Below are 16,979 nucleotides of genomic sequence, written 5' to 3' on the forward strand. Positions count from 1 at the left end.
CGCAGCCGCCGGGGTGGGCGGGGCGAGGCGGGCAGAGCGGGAAGAGGAACCGGCGGCGATGGCGGCGGCGCTGGAGCGCGCGCGGGGGTGAGCCCGCGGGCGGGAAATCACCTCAGCGCGGCCGCCATCTTGGCTGCGGGCCCATGGGGGTCACCGGGGGGGGCCGGGGCTTAATGGGGGTCCCAAAGGTGTCCCTATGGGGTCCGTGGGTCCTAATGGGGGTCCTAAAGGGGTCCCTATGGGGTCCGTGGGTCCTAATGGGGGTCCTAAAGGGGTCCCTATGGGGTCCGTGGGTCCTAATGGGGGACCTAAAGGGGTCCCTATGGGGTCCGTGGGTCCTAATGGGGGTCCTAAAGGGTCCCTATGGGGTCCGTGGGTCCTAATGGGGGTCCTAAAGGGGTCCCTATGGGGTCCGTGGGTCCTAATGGGGGTCCTAAAGGGGTCCCTATGGGGTCCGTGGGTCCTAATGGGGGTCCTAAAGGGGTCCCTATGGGGTCCGTGGGTCCTAATGGGGGACCTAAAGGGGTCCCTATGGGGTCCGTGGGTCCTAATGGGGGTCCTAAAGGGGTCCCTATGGGGTCCGTGGGTCCTAATGGGGGTCCTAAAGGGGTCCCTATGGGGTCCGTGGGTCCTAATGGGGGTCCTAAAGGTGTCCCTATGGGGTCCGTGGGTCCTAATGGGGGTCCTAAAGGTGTCCCTATGGGGTCCGTGGGTCCTAATGGGGGTCCTAAAGGTGTCCCTATGGGGTCCATGGGGCTCGTAGGGTGGGGGGGGTTGTCCGGGTCCTAATGGGGGTCCTAAAGGGGTCCCTATGGGGTCCGTGGGTCCTAATGGGGGCCCTAAAGGTGTCCCTATGGGGTCCGTGGGTCCTAATGGGGGCCCTAAAGGTGTCCCTATGGGGTCCATGGGGCTCGTAGGGTGGGGGGGGTTGTCCGCGCCCTAATGGGGGTCCTTGGGGTGTCCCTATGGGGTCCGTGGGTCCCAATGGGGCTCTATGGGGTGTCCGCTCCTCCCCAAGGGGGTCCGTGGGTCCTAATGGGGGTCCCAAAGGGGTCCCTATGGGGTCCGTGGGTCCCATTGAGGGTCCTTGGGGTGTCCCTATGGGGTCTGTGGGTCCCAATGGGGGTCCTTGGGGTGTCCCTATGGGGTCCATGGGTCCCATTGAGGGTCCTTGGGGTGTCCCTATGGGGTCCGTGGGTCCCAATGGGGGTCCTTGGGGTGTCCCTATGGGGTCCATGGGTCCCAATGGGGATCCTTGGGGTGTCTCTATGGGGTCCGTGGGTCCCAATGGGGGTCCCCGGGGTGTCTCCAGGGTGCTGGTGGCCCTTGAGGCTGCCCTGGCCTTGGAGGAAGAGGACAGCGATGTCCCGGTCCCAGTCCTTGTGGAGCATCTGATGGTGAGACCCACGGCTGCCCCATAACTGCCCCCCTGCGGCCACGTCTGCCCCATAGCACCCGTATTTGCCCCATGACTGCCCCACTGCGGCCACGTCTGCCCCATAGCACCCGTATTTGACCCATAACTGCCCCACTGCGGCCACGTCTGCCCCATAGCACCCGTATTTGCCCCATGACTGCCCCACTGCGGCCACGTCTGCCCCATAGCACCCGTATTTGACCCATAACTGCCCCACTGCGGCCACGTCTGCCCCATAGCACCCGTATTTGCCCCATGACTGCCCCACTGCGGCCACGTCTGCCCCATAGCACCCGTATTTGACCCATAACTGCCCCACTGCGGCCACGTCTGCCACATAGCACCCGTATTTGCCCCATGACTGCCCCACTGTGGCCATGTCTGCCCCATAGCACCTGTATTTGCTCCATATCTGGCCCTGTCACCCCATTTCCCCCCCATATTTGCCCTTGTTACCCCATTTCCCCCCCATAACTACCCCTGTCACCCCATTTCCCCCCATATCTGCCCCCCATTTCCCACCATAACTACCCCATTTCCCCCCCATATCTGCCCCCATTTCCCCCCCATAAGTACCCCATTTCCCCCCATATCTGCCCCCATTTCCCCCCATATCTGCCCCCATTTCCCCCATATCTGCCCCCCATTCCCCCCCATAACTACCCCATTTCCCCCCCATATCTGACCTCCATTTCCCCCCCATATCTACCCCATTTCCCCCCATAACTACCCCATTTCCCCCATATCTGGCCCCCATTTCCCCCCCATAACTACCCCATTTCCCCCATATCTGTCCCCCCATTTCCCCCCATAACTACCCCATTTCCCCCCCATAACTACCCCATTTCCCCCATATCAGCCCCCCATTTCCCCCCCATAACTACCCCATTTCCCCCCCATAACTACCCCATTTCCCCCCATAACTACCCCATATCTGCCCCCCATATCAGCCCCCCATTTCCCCCCCATAACTACCCCATTTCCCCCCCATAACTACCCCATTTCCCCCCATAACTACCCCATATCTGCCCCCCATATCAGCCCCCCATTTCCCCCCCATAACTACCCCATTTCCCCCCCATAACTACCCCATTTCCCCCCATAACTACCCCATATCTGCCCCCCATATCAGCCCCCCATTTCCCCCCCATAACTACCCCATTTCCCCCCCATAACTACCCCATTTCCCCCCATAACTACCCCATATCTGCCCCCCAGGACACCCGTCGGAAGCAGAAGCTGCTCCTGGCCCAGCTGCGGGTCCTGCAGCTCCTCCTGGGGCTGGTTGAGAGCCCGGCCCCCCCCCTGCCCCCCCCCGGCCTGCGTGAGTCCGTCCGTGCCCCCCCCCCCGGCGGGTCCTTCCATGGGGCGGTCCGCGAGGCTGCCCCCTGCTGGCCGGGAGGTGCGTGCTCATCAGAGCGCCCCCTGCAGGAGAGGCGGTCTCAGAGGCGCGGGGCCGCTGGCAGGAGCTGAAGCGTGGCTATGGGGGGGCCGTGGAGGCGCTGGGGGGGGCCCTGCCCTCGGCCCTGGCCCAGCTCGAGAAGGGGCAGCGGCTGCTGCAGAGGCTGCGGGGGGCCCTGGAGGGGGCCCGCGAGCGACAGGTATGGGGAGATGTGGGGCTGGGGGGGGGGGGGGGGGGGTCCTATGGGTGCTATGGGGCGTGGAATGGGGGCTAGGGGGGGGATATGGGGGTGCTATAGGGTATGACATGGCTGCTGGGGGGGGATATGGGAGTGCTATAGGGTATGACATGGCTGCTGGGGGAGGATATGGGAGGGATATGGGTGCTATGGGGTATAACGTGTGCTGGGGAGGATATGGGGTATGACATGGGTGCTGGGGGGAGATATGGGGGTTCTATAGGGTATGACATGGCTGCTGGGGGGGGATATGGGGGGGATGTGGGTGCGATGGGGTATAACATGTGCTGGGGGGGGGATATGGGGTATGACATGGGTGCTGGGGGGAGGATATGGGAGGGATATGGGTGCTATGGGGTATAACGTGTGCTGGGGGGGGATATGGGGTATGACATGGGTCCTGGGGGGGATATGGGGGTGCTATAGGGTATGACATGGGTGCTGGGGGGGGATATGGGGGGGATATGGGGTATGACATGGGTGCTGGGGGGAGATATGGGGGTGATACGGGTGCTATGGGGTATGACATGGGAGCTGGGGGGCGATATGGGGTGCTATGGGGTATGACATGGGTGCTGGGGGGGATATGGAGGTGCTATGCGGTATGACGTGGGTGCTGGGGGAGATACGGGGGTCCAGTGGGAGCTATGGGGTATGACATGGGTGCTGGGGGGTATATGGAAGTGCTATGGGGTATGACATGGGTGCTGGGAGGGAGATACAGGGGTGCTATGGGTGCTGTGAGGCACAATATGGCTGCTGAGGGAGGTTATGGCTGTGCTACGGGTGCTATGTGTTATGACATGGGTGCTGGGGGGGGGATATGGGGCGATGTGGGTGCTGGGGGGGGCGTCCCATGGCTGCTGCCCCCCCCAGAAGAAGGAACTCCAGGCAAAGCTGCAGGAAGCAAGAGGAAGACAGGAGCAGGTGAATGCCCTCCCCTTCCCCCCTCCTCCCCCCCCCCCAAACCTGGGGGTCCGGATACCCCATTCCCCCCCCCATGATGTGCTTTTGGGGGGGGGGGCACCCCCTAAATCCTCCCCCCTCCATTGCAGCTGCAGCAGCGACTGGAGCAGAGGCGGCAGGAGCGGCTCAGCCAGCAGGAGGCACTGCAGCAACAGCGCTGGGCGGCCCAAAGGTGGGGGGGGGGGGGGGGGCGGTGGGATTTGGGGAGGGGGGCGGTGGGATTTGGGGGGGGGGGTGTCAAAATGCCCCCCCCCCATCATGGCCCCCCCTTTGTGAATGCAGGGCAGAGGCTGGGTGCCGCCTGTACCAGGTGTTTTCGGGGGTCCGGGTGCTGCTGCCCCCCCCCGCGGGGGGGCCGGAGCTGGAGCTGGAGCTGGGCCCCCCCCCGGGGTCCCCCGATTCCCTCCCAAGCCTGCGCCTGCGCTGCAGCCCCCAGGGGGAGATCCACGTCGTGGTAAGAGACACTTGGGGGGCTGTTGGGGGGTAAAATGGGGGGTTGGGGGGGGGTGTTTGGGAGCACAGGGAGCACTTGGGGGGCTGGGAAAGGTCCGAAGTGGGGCCGGGGGGGGGGGGGGCACTTTGGGGGCTAAAAGGGCTTTTGGGGGGGCTGGGGGGGGGGTCTAGAGGGAGTTGGGGGGCAGATTGGGGGTCTGAGGGGGTCAATGTGGGGTTTTCTCCCCATTTCCCCCCCCCTTCCCAGGACCCCCCTTTCCCGTTGCCCCCCACCTTGGGCCCGGGGCTCTTGGAGCTGCAGGAGCGCTGCTGGGAAGGGGGCTCCCTGTGGGCCGAGGTGGAGCAGCTCCAGCACAGGTAAAGGGGGGGGGGGGGGTCAATGGGGGTAGGTTTGGGGGTTCGGGGGGGTGGCCTCAAGTGACACCCCCCCCCTTCCCTATTAATCCCCCCCTCCAAAGGTTCGCCCTGGATTGGGATCCATCCCTGAGGCGCCTGCGGGTGCTGGGAGCATCCGGGACCCTTTGGATGCTGGAGCTGGAGCCTGGGTACCCCCAGGGGGGGGCCGTCCGCGTGCTGCCCCCCCCCGGGGTGGCACCCCCGAGCCCTGTGAGTGACTGCGGGCTGATGGGGAGGGGGGGCCCTAGGGGCAATGGGGGCGGGCTAGGGGGCAGGTTTAGGGGACCTGGGGGGCACTTGGGGGTGTCTGGGGGCAAATGAGGGGTCTATGGGGCAGGTTTAGGGTACCTGGGGGGCTCTTGGGGGTGTCTGGGAGCAATTGAGGGGTCTATGGGGCAGGTTTAGGGTACCTGGGGGGCCCTTGGGGGTGTCTGGGAGCAATTGAGGGGTCTATGGGGCAGGTTTAGGGGACCTGGGGGGCACTTGGGGGTGTCTGGGAGCAATTGAGGGGTCTATGGGGCAGGTTTAGGGGACCTAGGGGGCACTTGGGGGTGTCTGGGGGCAATTGAGGGGTCTATGGGGCAGGTTTAGGGGACGTGGGGGGGAATTGAGTGTCCTTGGTGGGGGTCACTTGTGGGGTTACCCCCTCTTAACCACTCCTTTTTCCCTCCCAAGCCCCCTTTCGCCTGCCCCACACTGACGCAGTGGCTGGAGCTGCTGGTGAGACCCCCCCAGAAGCCCCCCAAGTAACACCCCCCCCCAAACAAACCTGGTCCTCCCCCCAAATAAACCTGGTTCCCTCCCCTTTTACCCCTCCCATAACCCCCCCAAGTGTGTCCCTGTCCCCCAAAAAGGGGTCCCTGCCCCCCAAGTATCCGTGTGTACCCCCCCGCATAAAGGGGTCCCGGATATCCGGTGTCAGGAGCTTTATTGGGGGGGGTAACAACGACGACGAGACGGGGAGGGGGCGTGGCCTGAGGGCGGGAGAGGGTGTGGCCTAGAGGGGGCGGGGAGGAGGTGGGGGCGTGGCTACGGGGGCGGGTCGGCCCGCGGCCGCCGCGGTTGGTTGCGCTCCGGGTGCAAGAGGATGACGTAGACTTTTGGCGCGTAAAGGAGCCCGAGCGGGACTGAGGCCGAGAGGCTCATGGAGACCGTGAGCGTGGCGGTCTGCACGTGCACCTATGGGGGGGGGGGGGGGGCGTGGCCAAGGGGAAAGGAGGCGGAGCCCCCCCCCAAGTTCCACTTGGCCCCACTCAGCCCCTGGATCCCTCCTCTGTGCCCCCCCCCACCCCCAAACCCGTTCCCATCCCCTCAATGGCCTTCAAGCTCCTGTTCTTTCCCAGTGCCTGGGAACCCCCTTAAATCTCTCTTGTGACCCCCAAGTTGCCCACATGGGTCCAGGCTAAGCCCCATAGTCCAGCCCTGAACCAACGCAACTCAACCCCAACCCAACACAACCTCAACCCAACCTTGACCCCAGCCACAACCCCACTCAACCTCAACCCAACCTCAACCCAACCCAACCTCATACCCAATCCAATCTCAATCCCAACCCAAACTCAATCCCAACCCAACCTCAACCCAACCCAACCTCATACCCAATCCAATCTCAATCCCAACCCAAACTCAATCCCAACCCAACCTCAACCCAACCCAAACTCAACGCCAACCCAACCTCAACCCAACCCAACCTCATACCCAACCCAACCTCATACCCAATCCAACCTCAACCCAACCCAACCTCAATCCCAACCCAACCTCATACCCAACCTAACCTCAACCCAACCTCATACCCAATCTCAATCCCAACCCAACCTCATGCCCAACCCAACCTCAATCTAAATCCAACCTCAATCCCAGCCCAAACTCAATCCCAACCCAACCCCAAACCAGCCTCAACTCCATCTCCAAATCCACCACAACCCATCTTCTACCCAACCCAACCTCTGTCATAACCCATCCCCACCCCACCTCAACCCCATCCCCACCTCAACCCAACCTCAATCCCAACCCATCCCCACCTCAACTCCAACCCAACCCCATCCCCACCTCAAACCCAACCTCAACCCCAACCTAATCCCATCCCCACCTCAACCCCAACCTCAATCCCAACCCATCCCCACCTCAACCCAACCTCAACCCCAACCTAATCCCATCCCCACCTCAACCCAACTCATCCCCACCTCAACCCCAATCCAAACCCACCTCAACCCCAACCCAACCCCACCTCAACCCCAACCTCAATCCCAACCCAATCCCATCCCCAACTCAACCCCAACCCAACCCCATCCCCACCTCAACCCCAACCTCAATCTAACCCATCCCCACCTCAACCCAATCTCAACCCCAATCCAACCTCAACCCCAACCCCTCAACTCTTGTTTCCCCCCAAAGCCCTGGTTCCCCCCCCCCCCCCCCCAAACCTTCCCTCTCCCAGACCTCTTCATACCCCCACGTCCCCTCCTCACCCTCTCAGCCGATCGGGCAGCGCCGAAGAAGATGGGCCCGAAGGCCAACCACACCACGCAGGTCGTGTACATGGCGAAGCCAATGGGTTTGGCCTCGTTGAAGGTCTCGGGGACGCCGCGGGCCTTGACGGCGTAGACGGTGGTGGTGAGCATGAGGAGCAGCGCGTGGGCCAGGCAGGCCAACGTGGCGCCCTCGGCCATGTCGCAGCGCAGCACCCCCCGCGCGTCCTCGGGGTCGGGGGTTCGCCCCATCTCGTAGTCCACCAAGGCATGGGGGGGCCGCAGGAGGAGCCACAGGGCCGCCCCCACCAGCTGCATCCCGCTGAGGGCGAAGGTGATGACGAGCTGCGAAGTGGGGCTGATGAAGCGGGGGGGGGTCACCGAGCGCTTCCCTATAAAGGGGGGGCAAGGAAAGGGGTTGTGGGGTACACAGAACCTTTGGTCAGCCCCATAAGTTACCTTGGGGGACCATGTGGTAGATGGGGGTGGTTGTGGTGAGGAGCTTGGGGTAGGTGGAACCTGATCCCACATCCCTCGACCCAAGCTCTTGGTCCTCAGCGGGACCCCTATGTGGTTCCTGGACCCCATAGACCTCCAGAGCTTATGGTCAGCCCCATAAGTCACCTCAGTTGAGGACATAGATGTGCATGGTTGTGGTGAGAAGCTCAGGGTACGTAGAACCCCATCCCACGTCCCTCAACCCAAGCTCTTGGTCCTCAGCGGGACCCCTATGTGGTTCCTGGACCCCATGGACCTCCAGAGCCTATGGTCAGCCCCATAAGTCACCTCAGTTGAGGGCACAGAAGATGTGCGTGGTTGCGGTGAGAAGCTCAGGGTACGTAGAACCCCATCCCACGTCCCTCAACCCAAGCTCTTGACCCTCAGTGGGACCCCTATGTGGTTCCTGGACCCCTGGGACCTCCAGAACCTATGGTCAGCCCCATAAGTCACCTTGGGGGAGGACGTGGTAGATGGGAGGTGGTTGTGGTGAGGAGCTCGGGGTAGGTAGAACCCCATCCCACGTCCCTCAACCCAAACTCTTGACCCTCAATGGGACCCCATGGAGGTCCAGAACCCGTGGTCAGCCCCATAAGTCACAGTAGAACCCCATCCCACGTCCCTCACCCTGCTCGAAGATGCGGTAGATGCGGTTGGTCTTGGTGAGGAGCGCGGCGTAGCTGAGGCTCATCCCTAAGCCCAAGAAGAGCCTCCTCATGGCGCAGACGCCCACCCCCGGCTCGGCCACCATGAGGAAGGTGATGGCGTAGACCAAAGCGATGCCCACCAGCAGGACGTAGCTGAGCTCCCGCCCCGACGCCTTCACGATGGGCGTCTCGTGGTGCTTGATGAAGGTGAGCAAGACGAAGGCGGTCGCCAGCAAGCCCAAGGTGGCCAAAGCCAAGGGGACGGCGGCACAAGGGTCCCCCCAGCGCAGGCGCAGGACGGGCGTGGGGCGGCAGGAGGTGTGGTTGGTTGTGGGGCGCAGGTGGGAGGGGCAGGCCTGGCAGCTCTGGGGGTCGGCCAGGAAGCGGTAGCCGGAGCAGAGCTCGCAGTGCCAACAGCATGGGACCCCCTTCACCGGGGTCTTCTTCTCACCAGGACCACAGGGGAGGCTGCAGACCGAGGGGGGCACCGAGCGGTTGGAGCCCCACATCATGGCATCCACCTGGGGGGGAAGGGGGGGGGGGGAGGCAGGTGAGGGGGCAGCAGACATCCAACAGTGGGGAGGGGGTGGGAGTTGGACATAGGGTGTCCGGTTGGTCATTGAGGTCCCACCAGTTGACCATGGGGGCATCCAAACGGTCATTGGGATCCAACTGGTTGACCATTGAGAGCTCACCAGTTGACCACAGGGCACCCAAGTGATCATTGAGATCCAACTGGTTGACCATTGAGAGCCCACCAGTTGACCACAGGGCACCCAAGTGATCATTGAGATCCAACTGGTTGACCATTGAGATCCCACCAGTTGACCACAGGGCACCCAAGTGATCATTGAGATCCAACTGGTTGACCATTGAGATCCCACCAGTTGACTACAGGGCACCCAAGTGATCATTGAGATCCAACTGGTTGACCATTGAGATCCAACCGGTTGACCACAGGGGTACCCAATTGATCATTAAGATCCCACCAGTTGACCATGGGACACCCAATTGACCATCGGGGCATCCAACTGGTCATTGAGATCCAACCAGTTGACCATAGGGCACCCAACTGATCATTGAGATCCAACTGGTTGACCATTGAAATCCCAACAGTTGACCACAGGAGCACCCAATTGACCATGGGGGCATCCAACTGGTCATTGAGATCCAACCAGTTGACCATTGAGGTCCATCCAGGTGACCATAGAGGCACCCAATTGACCCCTGAGATCCCACCAGTTGCCCATGGGGCACCCATTGGATGGGGGGGGGGGCAGCACCCACCTGCAGGTGCAGGCCCTGCACCCACTGCCCCACGGCCCGGTAGCTGCCGCTGCCGTTGGCGCCCTGGAACTGGAAGATGTCGTATCTGCCCGGAGCATCGCCGTTCTCATTGAAGCTCACGGGGGTCCCTGCACTGCCTGCACCAGTACGGACCAGTACAAACCAGTATGGACCAGTACAAACCAGTATGGACCAGTACGGACCAGTACGGACCAGTACAAACCAGTATGGACCAGTACGGACCAGTATGGACCAGTATGGACCAATCCAGGCCCAGGAACACCCAGTAAGGACCCACTGAGGACCTTCCCAGTGTGGTCTCCAGTGCCTCCCAGTCTACCCCAGTGCCCCCCCACTATGGTCTCCAGTCCACCCATTCCCCTCCTAGCCCATCCCAGTCCATCCCATCCCCTCCTATTCCCCTCCCGTCCCCTTCCCAGTCCATCCCAGTCCCTTCTAGTCTCTGCCCATCCCATCTCAGTGCCTTCCCAGTCTCTTCCAGTCCATCCCATTCCCCTCCCATCCCATCCCAGTCCCTCCCAGTGCCCCCCAACACCTTTCTAGTGCCTCCCAGTCTATCCCATTCCCTCCCATTCCTTCCCAGTCCATTCCCATCTCTTCCCAGTCCATCCTCATCCTATCCCATCCCTTCCCAGCCAATCCCAGTCCATTCCCATCCCTTCCCAGTCTATCCTAACCCATTCCCATCCCACCCTTTCCCAGTCAATCCCAGTCCATTCCCATCCCCTCCCATTCCCTTCCCAGTCTGTCCCAGTACCCCCCAGGCCCCTCCCAGTCCCTCCCATTGCCCCCATCCCATCCCCATCCCATCCCCATCCCATTCCCATCCCATTCCCATCCCATTCCATCCCCATCCCATCCCCATCCCATCCCATCCCATTCCCATCCCCATCCCCATTCCCATCCCATTCCCATCCCATCCCATTCCCATCCCATTCCATCCCCATCCCATTCCCATCCCATCCCATCCCATCCCCATCCCATCCCATCCCATTCCATTCCCATCCCCATCCCCATTCCCATCCCATTCCATCCCCATCCCATTCCCATCCCATCCCATCCCATCCCCATCCCATCCCATTCCATTCCCATCCCCATCCCACTCCCATCCCATCCCCATCCCATCCCATTCCCATCCCATTCCATCCCCATCCCATTCCCATCCCATCCCATCCCATTCCCATCCCATCCCATTCCCATCCCATTCCATCCCCATCCCATTCCCATCCCCATCCCCATCCCCATCCCATCCCCCCCCCACCCCCCCCCATCCCCTCCCCCCCTCACCGCTGAAGTTCACCCCCCGGATGTGCTGCAGGAGGCGGCGCCCGTCGGGGGGGTCCATGCGGGGGCAGAGCCCCCCCCCGGGGCAGAGCTCGGCCGCGAGGCTGTGCAGGGCCCGCGCCATGGCCAGCACCGCGTCGATGACGAACTGCACCTTCCCCTCCTGCTCGTAGGGCGAGTCCCGGCCGATGCGCTCCCGCCCTGACCCACACTTGGGGGTCAGACCCACAGCGCTGCCCTGACCCACACTTGGGGGTCAGACCCACAGCGCTGCCCTGACCCACACTTGGGGGTCACACCCACAGCGCTGCCCTGACCCACACTTGGGGGTCAGACCCACAGCGCTGCGCTGACCCGCACTTGGGGGTCAGACCCACAGCGCTGCCCTGACCCACACTTGGGGGTCAGACCCACAGCGCTGCACCGACACACACTTGGGGGTCAGACCCACAGCGCTGCCCCGACCCACACTTGGGGGTCACACCCACAGCGCTGCCCCGACCCACACTTGGGGGTCACACCCACAGCGCTGCCCTGACCCACACTTGGGGGTCACACCCACAGCGCTGCCCTGCCCCACACTTGGGAGGTCACACCTATAGCACCTCCCTGACCCACACTTGGGGGTCAGACCCACAGCGCTGCCCTGACCCACACTTGGGGGTCAGACCCACAGCACTGCGCTGACCCACACTTGGGGGTCACACCCACAGCGCTGCCCCGACCCACACTTGGGGGTCACACCCACAGCGCTGCCCTGACCCGCACTTGGGGGTCAGACCCACAGCGCTGCCCCGACCCACACTTGGGGGTCAGACCCACAGCGCTGCCCTGCCCCACACTTGGGGGTCAGACCCACAGCGCTGCCCTGCCCCACACTTGGGGGTCAGACCCACAGCACTGCGCTGACCCGCACTTGGGGGTCAGACCCACAGCGCTGCGCCGACCCACACTTGGGGGTCAGACCCACAGCGCTGCCCTGACCCACACTTGGGGGTCAGACCCACAGCGCTGCCCCGACCCACACTTGGGGGTCAGACCCACAGCGCTGCGCTGACCCGCACTTGGGGGTCAGACCCACAGCGCTGCCCTGACCCACACTTGGGGGTCAGACCCACAGCGCTGCCCCGACCCACACTTGGGGGTCAGACCCATAGTGCTGCCCTGAACCACACTTGGGGGTCAGACCCACAGCGCTGCCCCGACCCACACTTGGGGGTCAGACCCACAGCGCTGCCCTGACCCACACTTGGGGGTCAGACCCACAGCGCTGCCCTGACCCACACTTGGGGGTCAGACCCACAGCGCTGCGCTGACCCACACTTGGGGGTCACACCCACAGCGCTGCCCTGACCCGCACTTGGGGGTCAGACCCACAGCGCTGCGCTGACCCACACTTGGGGGTCAGACCCACAGCGCTGCCCTGACCCACACTTGGGGGTCAGACCCACAGCGCTGCCCTGACCCACACTTGGGGGTCAGACCCACAGCGCTGCGCTGACCCACACTTGGGGGTCAGACCCACAGCGCTGCCCCGACCCACACTTGGGGGTCAGACCCACAGCGCTGCCCTGACCCGCACTTGGGGGTCAGACCCACAGCGCTGCCCCGACCCACACTTGGGGGTCAGACCCACAGCGCTGCGCTGACCCGCACTTGGGGGTCAGACCCACAGCGCTGCCCTGACCCACACTTGGGGGTCAGACCCACAGCGCTGCCCCGACCCACACTTGGGGGTCAGACCCATAGTGCTGCCCTGAACCACACTTGGGGGTCAGACCCACAGCGCTGCCCCGACCCACACTTGGGGGTCAGACCCACAGCGCTGCCCTGACCCACACTTGGGGGTCAGACCCACAGCGCTGCCCTGACCCACACTTGGGGGTCAGACCCACAGCGCTGCGCTGACCCACACTTGGGGGTCACACCCACAGCGCTGCCCTGACCCGCACTTGGGGGTCAGACCCACAGCGCTGCGCTGACCCACACTTGGGGGTCAGACCCACAGCGCTGCCCTGACCCACACTTGGGGGTCAGACCCACAGCGCTGCCCTGACCCGCACTTGGGGGTCAGACCCACAGCGCTGCCCCGACCCACACTTGGGGGTCAGACCCACAGCGCTGCCCTGACCCGCACTTGGGGGTCAGACCCACAGCGCTGCGCCGACCCACACTTGGGGGTCAGACCCACAGCGCTGCCCTGACCCACACTTGGGGGTCAGACCCACAGCGCTGCCCTGACCCACACTTGGGGGTCAGACCCACAGCGCTGCGCTGACCCACACTTGGGGGTCAGACCCACAGCGCTGCACCGACACACACTTGGGGGTCACACCCACAGCGCTGCCCCGACCCACACTTGGGGGTCACACCCACAGCGCTGCCCTGACCCACACTTGGGGGTCACACCCACAGCGCTGCCCTGACCCACACTTGGGGGTCAGACCCACAGCGCTGCCCTGCCCCACACTTGGGAGGTCACACCTATAGCACCTCCCTGCCCCACACTTGGGGGTCAGACCCATAGTGCTGCCCTGCCCCACACTTGGGGGTCAGATCCACAGCGCTGCCCTGACCCACACTTGGGGGTCAGACCCACAGCTGCTGCCCCAGGGTGCTATGGGGCAGGCAGGGAGCTATGGGGCAGGCAGGACTCTATGGGGCAAGCAGGGCTCTATAGGGCAGGCAGGGCGCTATGGGGCAGGCCGCACGCTATGGGGCACCCTGTGGGGCAGGCAGCGCTTTACCTGTGCACTTGCGGACGGGCCCGCCGTGGGGCTCGCTCTGGGGCTCGCTATGGGGCAGGCGGCAGTTGAAATCCTCCTCCCAGAACTCGTGGAACCAGAGGTTGCGGCGGTTGTTCTCCAGCGAGCGGGACGTGAAATACTCATCGAAGCCTGCAGGGGTCACCCCATAGCCCCATGCACCTCACCCCATAGCGCCCCATAGCGCCCCATACCACCCCATACCACCCCATAGCACCCTAGCACCAGCGCTTCGCCCCATAGTGCCCTATAGCGCTCCGTAGCGCCACAGCACCAGCGCCTCACCCCATAGCGCCCCATACAGCCCCATACCGCCCCATACTGCCCCATAGCATTAACACCTCCCCTCACAGCGCCCTATAGCGCCCCATAGCGCCCCATGCAACCCCATAGCACCATAGCGCCAGCACCTTGCCCCATAGCTCCCCATAGTGCCATGGGGCTGCCCCATAGTGCCCCATACCTCCCCATACAGCCCTATAGCGCCCCATAGTTCCCCATAGCACCCCATAGTGCCATGGGGCTGCCTCATAGTGCCCCATACCCCCCCATACAGCCCCATAGTGCCCCATAGTTCCCCATAGTGCCATGGGGCTGCCCCATAGTGCCTCATACCTCCCCATACAGCCCCATAGTGCCCTATAGCGCCCCACAGCGCCCCATACAACCCCATAGCACCATAGCACCAGCATCTTGCCCCATAGCCCCCCATAGTGCCCCATACCTCCCCATACCGCTCCATAGTGCCATGGGGCTACCCCATAGCGCCCCATAGTGCCCTATAGTGCCATGGGGCTGCCCCATAGTGCCTCATACCTCCCCATACAGCCCCATAGTGCCCCATACCGCTCCATAGCGCCATGGGGCTGCCCCATAGCACCCCATACAGCCCCACAGTGCCCCATACCGCTCCATAGCACCCCATACCGCCCCATAGCACCCCATACAGCCCCATAGCACCCCATACAGCCCCATAGTTCCCCATACCGCTCCATAGCGCCATGGGGCTGCCCCATAGCACCCCATACCGCCCCATAGTTCCCCATACCGCTTCATAGCGCCATGGGGCTGCCCCATAGCACCCCATACCGCCCCATAGTTCCCCATACCGCTCCATAGCGCCATGGGGCTGCCCCATAGCACCCCATAGCTCCCCATACCGCCCCCTAGCGCCATGGGGCTGCCCCATAGCTCCCCATACCGCCCCCTAGCGCCATGGGGCTGCCCCATCGCGGCACTCACCGGGCACCGAGGCGCGCTTGGGCAGGATGGTGATGGCCCCGTCGGCCGCCGGCTCCAGGCCCAGCACCGGGCCCAGCTTCGCCCCCCACGAGTCCGAGCCCACCCAGGAGAAGTGACCCGAGAGGTTGGCGCGGGCGGCGGCCTCCAGCACCCGCCTGGGGACGGGAGGGGATGGGAATGGGAATGGGGATGGGGATGGGGATGGGGATGGGGATGGGAGGGAATGGGGATGGGAATGGGAATGGGGATGGGAATGGGAATGGGGATGGGGGGGAATGGGGATGGGGATGGGAGGGAATGGGATGGGAATGGGAATGGGAGGGGAATGGGAATGGGAATGGGGAATGGGGATGGGAACGGGGAATGGGAATGGGGATGGGGGGGAATGGGAATGGGAGGGGAATGGGAATGGGAATGGGAATGGGATGGGAATGGGGATGGGAAGGAATGGGATGGGAATGGGGATGGGAAGGAATGGGGGGGAATGGGAACGGGGAATGGGGATGGGAATGGGAATGGGGATGGGGGGGAATGGGGATGGGGATGGGAGGGAATGGGATGGGAATGGGAATGGGAGGGGAATGGGAATGGGAATGGGGAATGGGGATGGGAACGGGGAATGGGAATGGGGATGGGGGGGAATGGGAATGGGAGGGGAATGGGAATGGGAATGGGAATGGGATGGGAATGGGGATGGGAAGGAATGGGATGGGAATGGGGATGGGAAGGAATGGGGGGGAATGGGAACGGGGAATGGGGATGGGAATGGGAATGGGAATGGGAGGGGAATGGGAATGGGGATGGGGATGGGAATGGGAATGGGAATGGGAATGGGAGGGAATGGGAGGGGAATGGGAATGGGAGGGGAATGGGAATGGGAATGGGAGGGGAATGGGAATGGGAGGGGAATGGGGAATGGGAATGGGAATGGGGATGGGGGGGAATGGGAATGGGAATGGGAATGGGAGGGGAATGGGAATGGGAATGGGAATGGGAATGGGGATGGGGATGGGAATGGGAATGGGAATGGGAATGGGAGGGGAATGGGAATGGGAATGGGAGGGGAATGGGAATGGGAATGGGAATGGGAATGGGAATGGGAATGGGAATGGGAGGGAATGGGAATGGGAATGGGAGGGGAATGGGGAATGGGAATGGGAATGGGGATGGGGGGAATGGGAATGGGAATGGGAATGGGAATGGGAGGGGAATGGGAATGGGAATGGGAATGGGAATGGGAATGGGGATGGGGATGGGAATGGGAATGGGAATGGGAATGGGAGGGGAATGGGAATGGGAATGGGAATGGGAATGGGAATGGGAATGGGAGGGAATGGGAATGGGAATGGGAGGGGAATGGGAATGGGATGGACTGGGAGGGGAATGGGAGGGACTGGGATGGGAATGGGATGGACTGGGATGAACTGGGATGGGAATGAGAGGGACTGGGATGGGAATGGGATTGAATGGGATGGACTGGGATGGGACTGGGGTGGACTGGGAGTGGAATGGTGGTCAATGGGATAGACTGGAGTGGACTGGGAGAGGAATAGGAGGGGAATGGGATGGACTGCGATAGACTGGGATGGATTGGGATAGACTGGGAGGCACTGGGAGAGGAATAGGGGGGGACGGAATGGACTGGGATAGACTGGGAGGGACTGGGATAGACTGGGAGGGACTGCTCTATGCTGGTCCCCACTGCTCTACGCTCCTCTATACTGGTCAATACTGATCTATACTGGTGTATACAGGTTTATACAGGTCTACACCGGTTTATTCCGGTCTAGACTGGTTTATACTGGTTTATACTGGTCTCTGCTGCTCCATACAGATCACTCAGCTCATCCCATCCACCCTGGTGAAGACACCTTGGGCCGAGCAGTGGGGAGGGG

General features: G+C 63.0%; 2 protein-coding genes and 1 long non-coding RNA gene across 4 annotated transcripts in view; 2 read left to right on the plus strand and 1 right to left on the minus strand.

Moving 5' to 3' along the window:
- On the plus strand, positions 1 to 6,045 carry ZWINT (ZW10 interacting kinetochore protein). Of its 2 annotated transcripts, XM_061443564.1 has the most exons (11): positions 1 to 87; positions 1,313 to 1,397; positions 2,636 to 2,741; positions 2,849 to 3,018; positions 3,934 to 3,984; positions 4,113 to 4,195; positions 4,306 to 4,477; positions 4,724 to 4,833; positions 4,935 to 5,082; positions 5,548 to 5,592; positions 5,986 to 6,045. In XM_061443564.1, exons 1-11 carry the CDS (start codon positions 59 to 61, stop codon positions 6,001 to 6,003), a joined length of 1,017 nt encoding a protein of 338 aa, XP_061299548.1. In that variant the 5' UTR covers positions 1 to 58; the 3' UTR covers positions 6,004 to 6,045. The 2 variants fall into 2 exon arrangements, with proteins under 2 accessions (XP_061299548.1, XP_061299546.1); XM_061443562.1 differs by lacking the exon at positions 5,986 to 6,045 and having other exon boundaries at positions 2 to 87; positions 5,548 to 5,638.
- Positions 5,895 to 16,979, minus strand: part of LOC133263692 (metabotropic glutamate receptor 6-like) — a 22,265-nt gene continuing 11,180 nt past the window's right edge. The window contains exons 5-11 of the mRNA XM_061443565.1: positions 15,085 to 15,239; positions 13,825 to 13,974; positions 11,081 to 11,278; positions 9,773 to 9,909; positions 8,466 to 9,006; positions 7,341 to 7,732; positions 5,895 to 6,051 (exon numbers count right to left, since the gene is read on the minus strand). Coding sequence (XP_061299549.1) covers positions 5,902 to 6,051; positions 7,341 to 7,732; positions 8,466 to 9,006; positions 9,773 to 9,909; positions 11,081 to 11,278; positions 13,825 to 13,974; positions 15,085 to 15,239 — 1,723 coding nt within the window. The 3' untranslated portion in view covers positions 5,895 to 5,901. The remainder of the gene's footprint in view (positions 6,052 to 7,340; positions 7,733 to 8,465; positions 9,007 to 9,772; positions 9,910 to 11,080; positions 11,279 to 13,824; positions 13,975 to 15,084; positions 15,240 to 16,979) is intronic.
- On the plus strand, positions 7,535 to 10,066 carry LOC133263693 (uncharacterized). Its single transcript, XR_009741521.1, has 3 exons — positions 7,535 to 7,674; positions 8,477 to 8,692; positions 9,816 to 10,066. It is a non-coding gene; the product is annotated as an uncharacterized LOC133263693 (long non-coding RNA).

Source organism: Pezoporus flaviventris, unplaced genomic scaffold (assembly GCF_033815535.1).
Source record: "Pezoporus flaviventris isolate CSIRO_AGI_PZ_B2104156 unplaced genomic scaffold, CSIRO_AGI_Pfla_v1 ptg000423l, whole genome shotgun sequence".
Classification (NCBI taxonomy): domain Eukaryota; kingdom Metazoa; phylum Chordata; class Aves; order Psittaciformes; family Psittacidae; genus Pezoporus; species Pezoporus flaviventris.

Bases quoted from the DNA above. Each gene is read 5' to 3' on its own strand.
- ZWINT (XM_061443562.1), top strand. From the start codon at position 59: ATGGCGGCGGCGCTGGAGCGCGCGCGGGG. The intron at 2,742-2,848 runs GTGAGTCCGTCC...CGCCCCCTGCAG, and splicing joins CCTGCCCCCCCCCGGCCTGC to GAGAGGCGGTCTCAGAGGCG. The intron at 4,196-4,305 runs GTGGGGGGGGGG...TTGTGAATGCAG, and splicing joins CAGCGCTGGGCGGCCCAAAG to GGCAGAGGCTGGGTGCCGCC.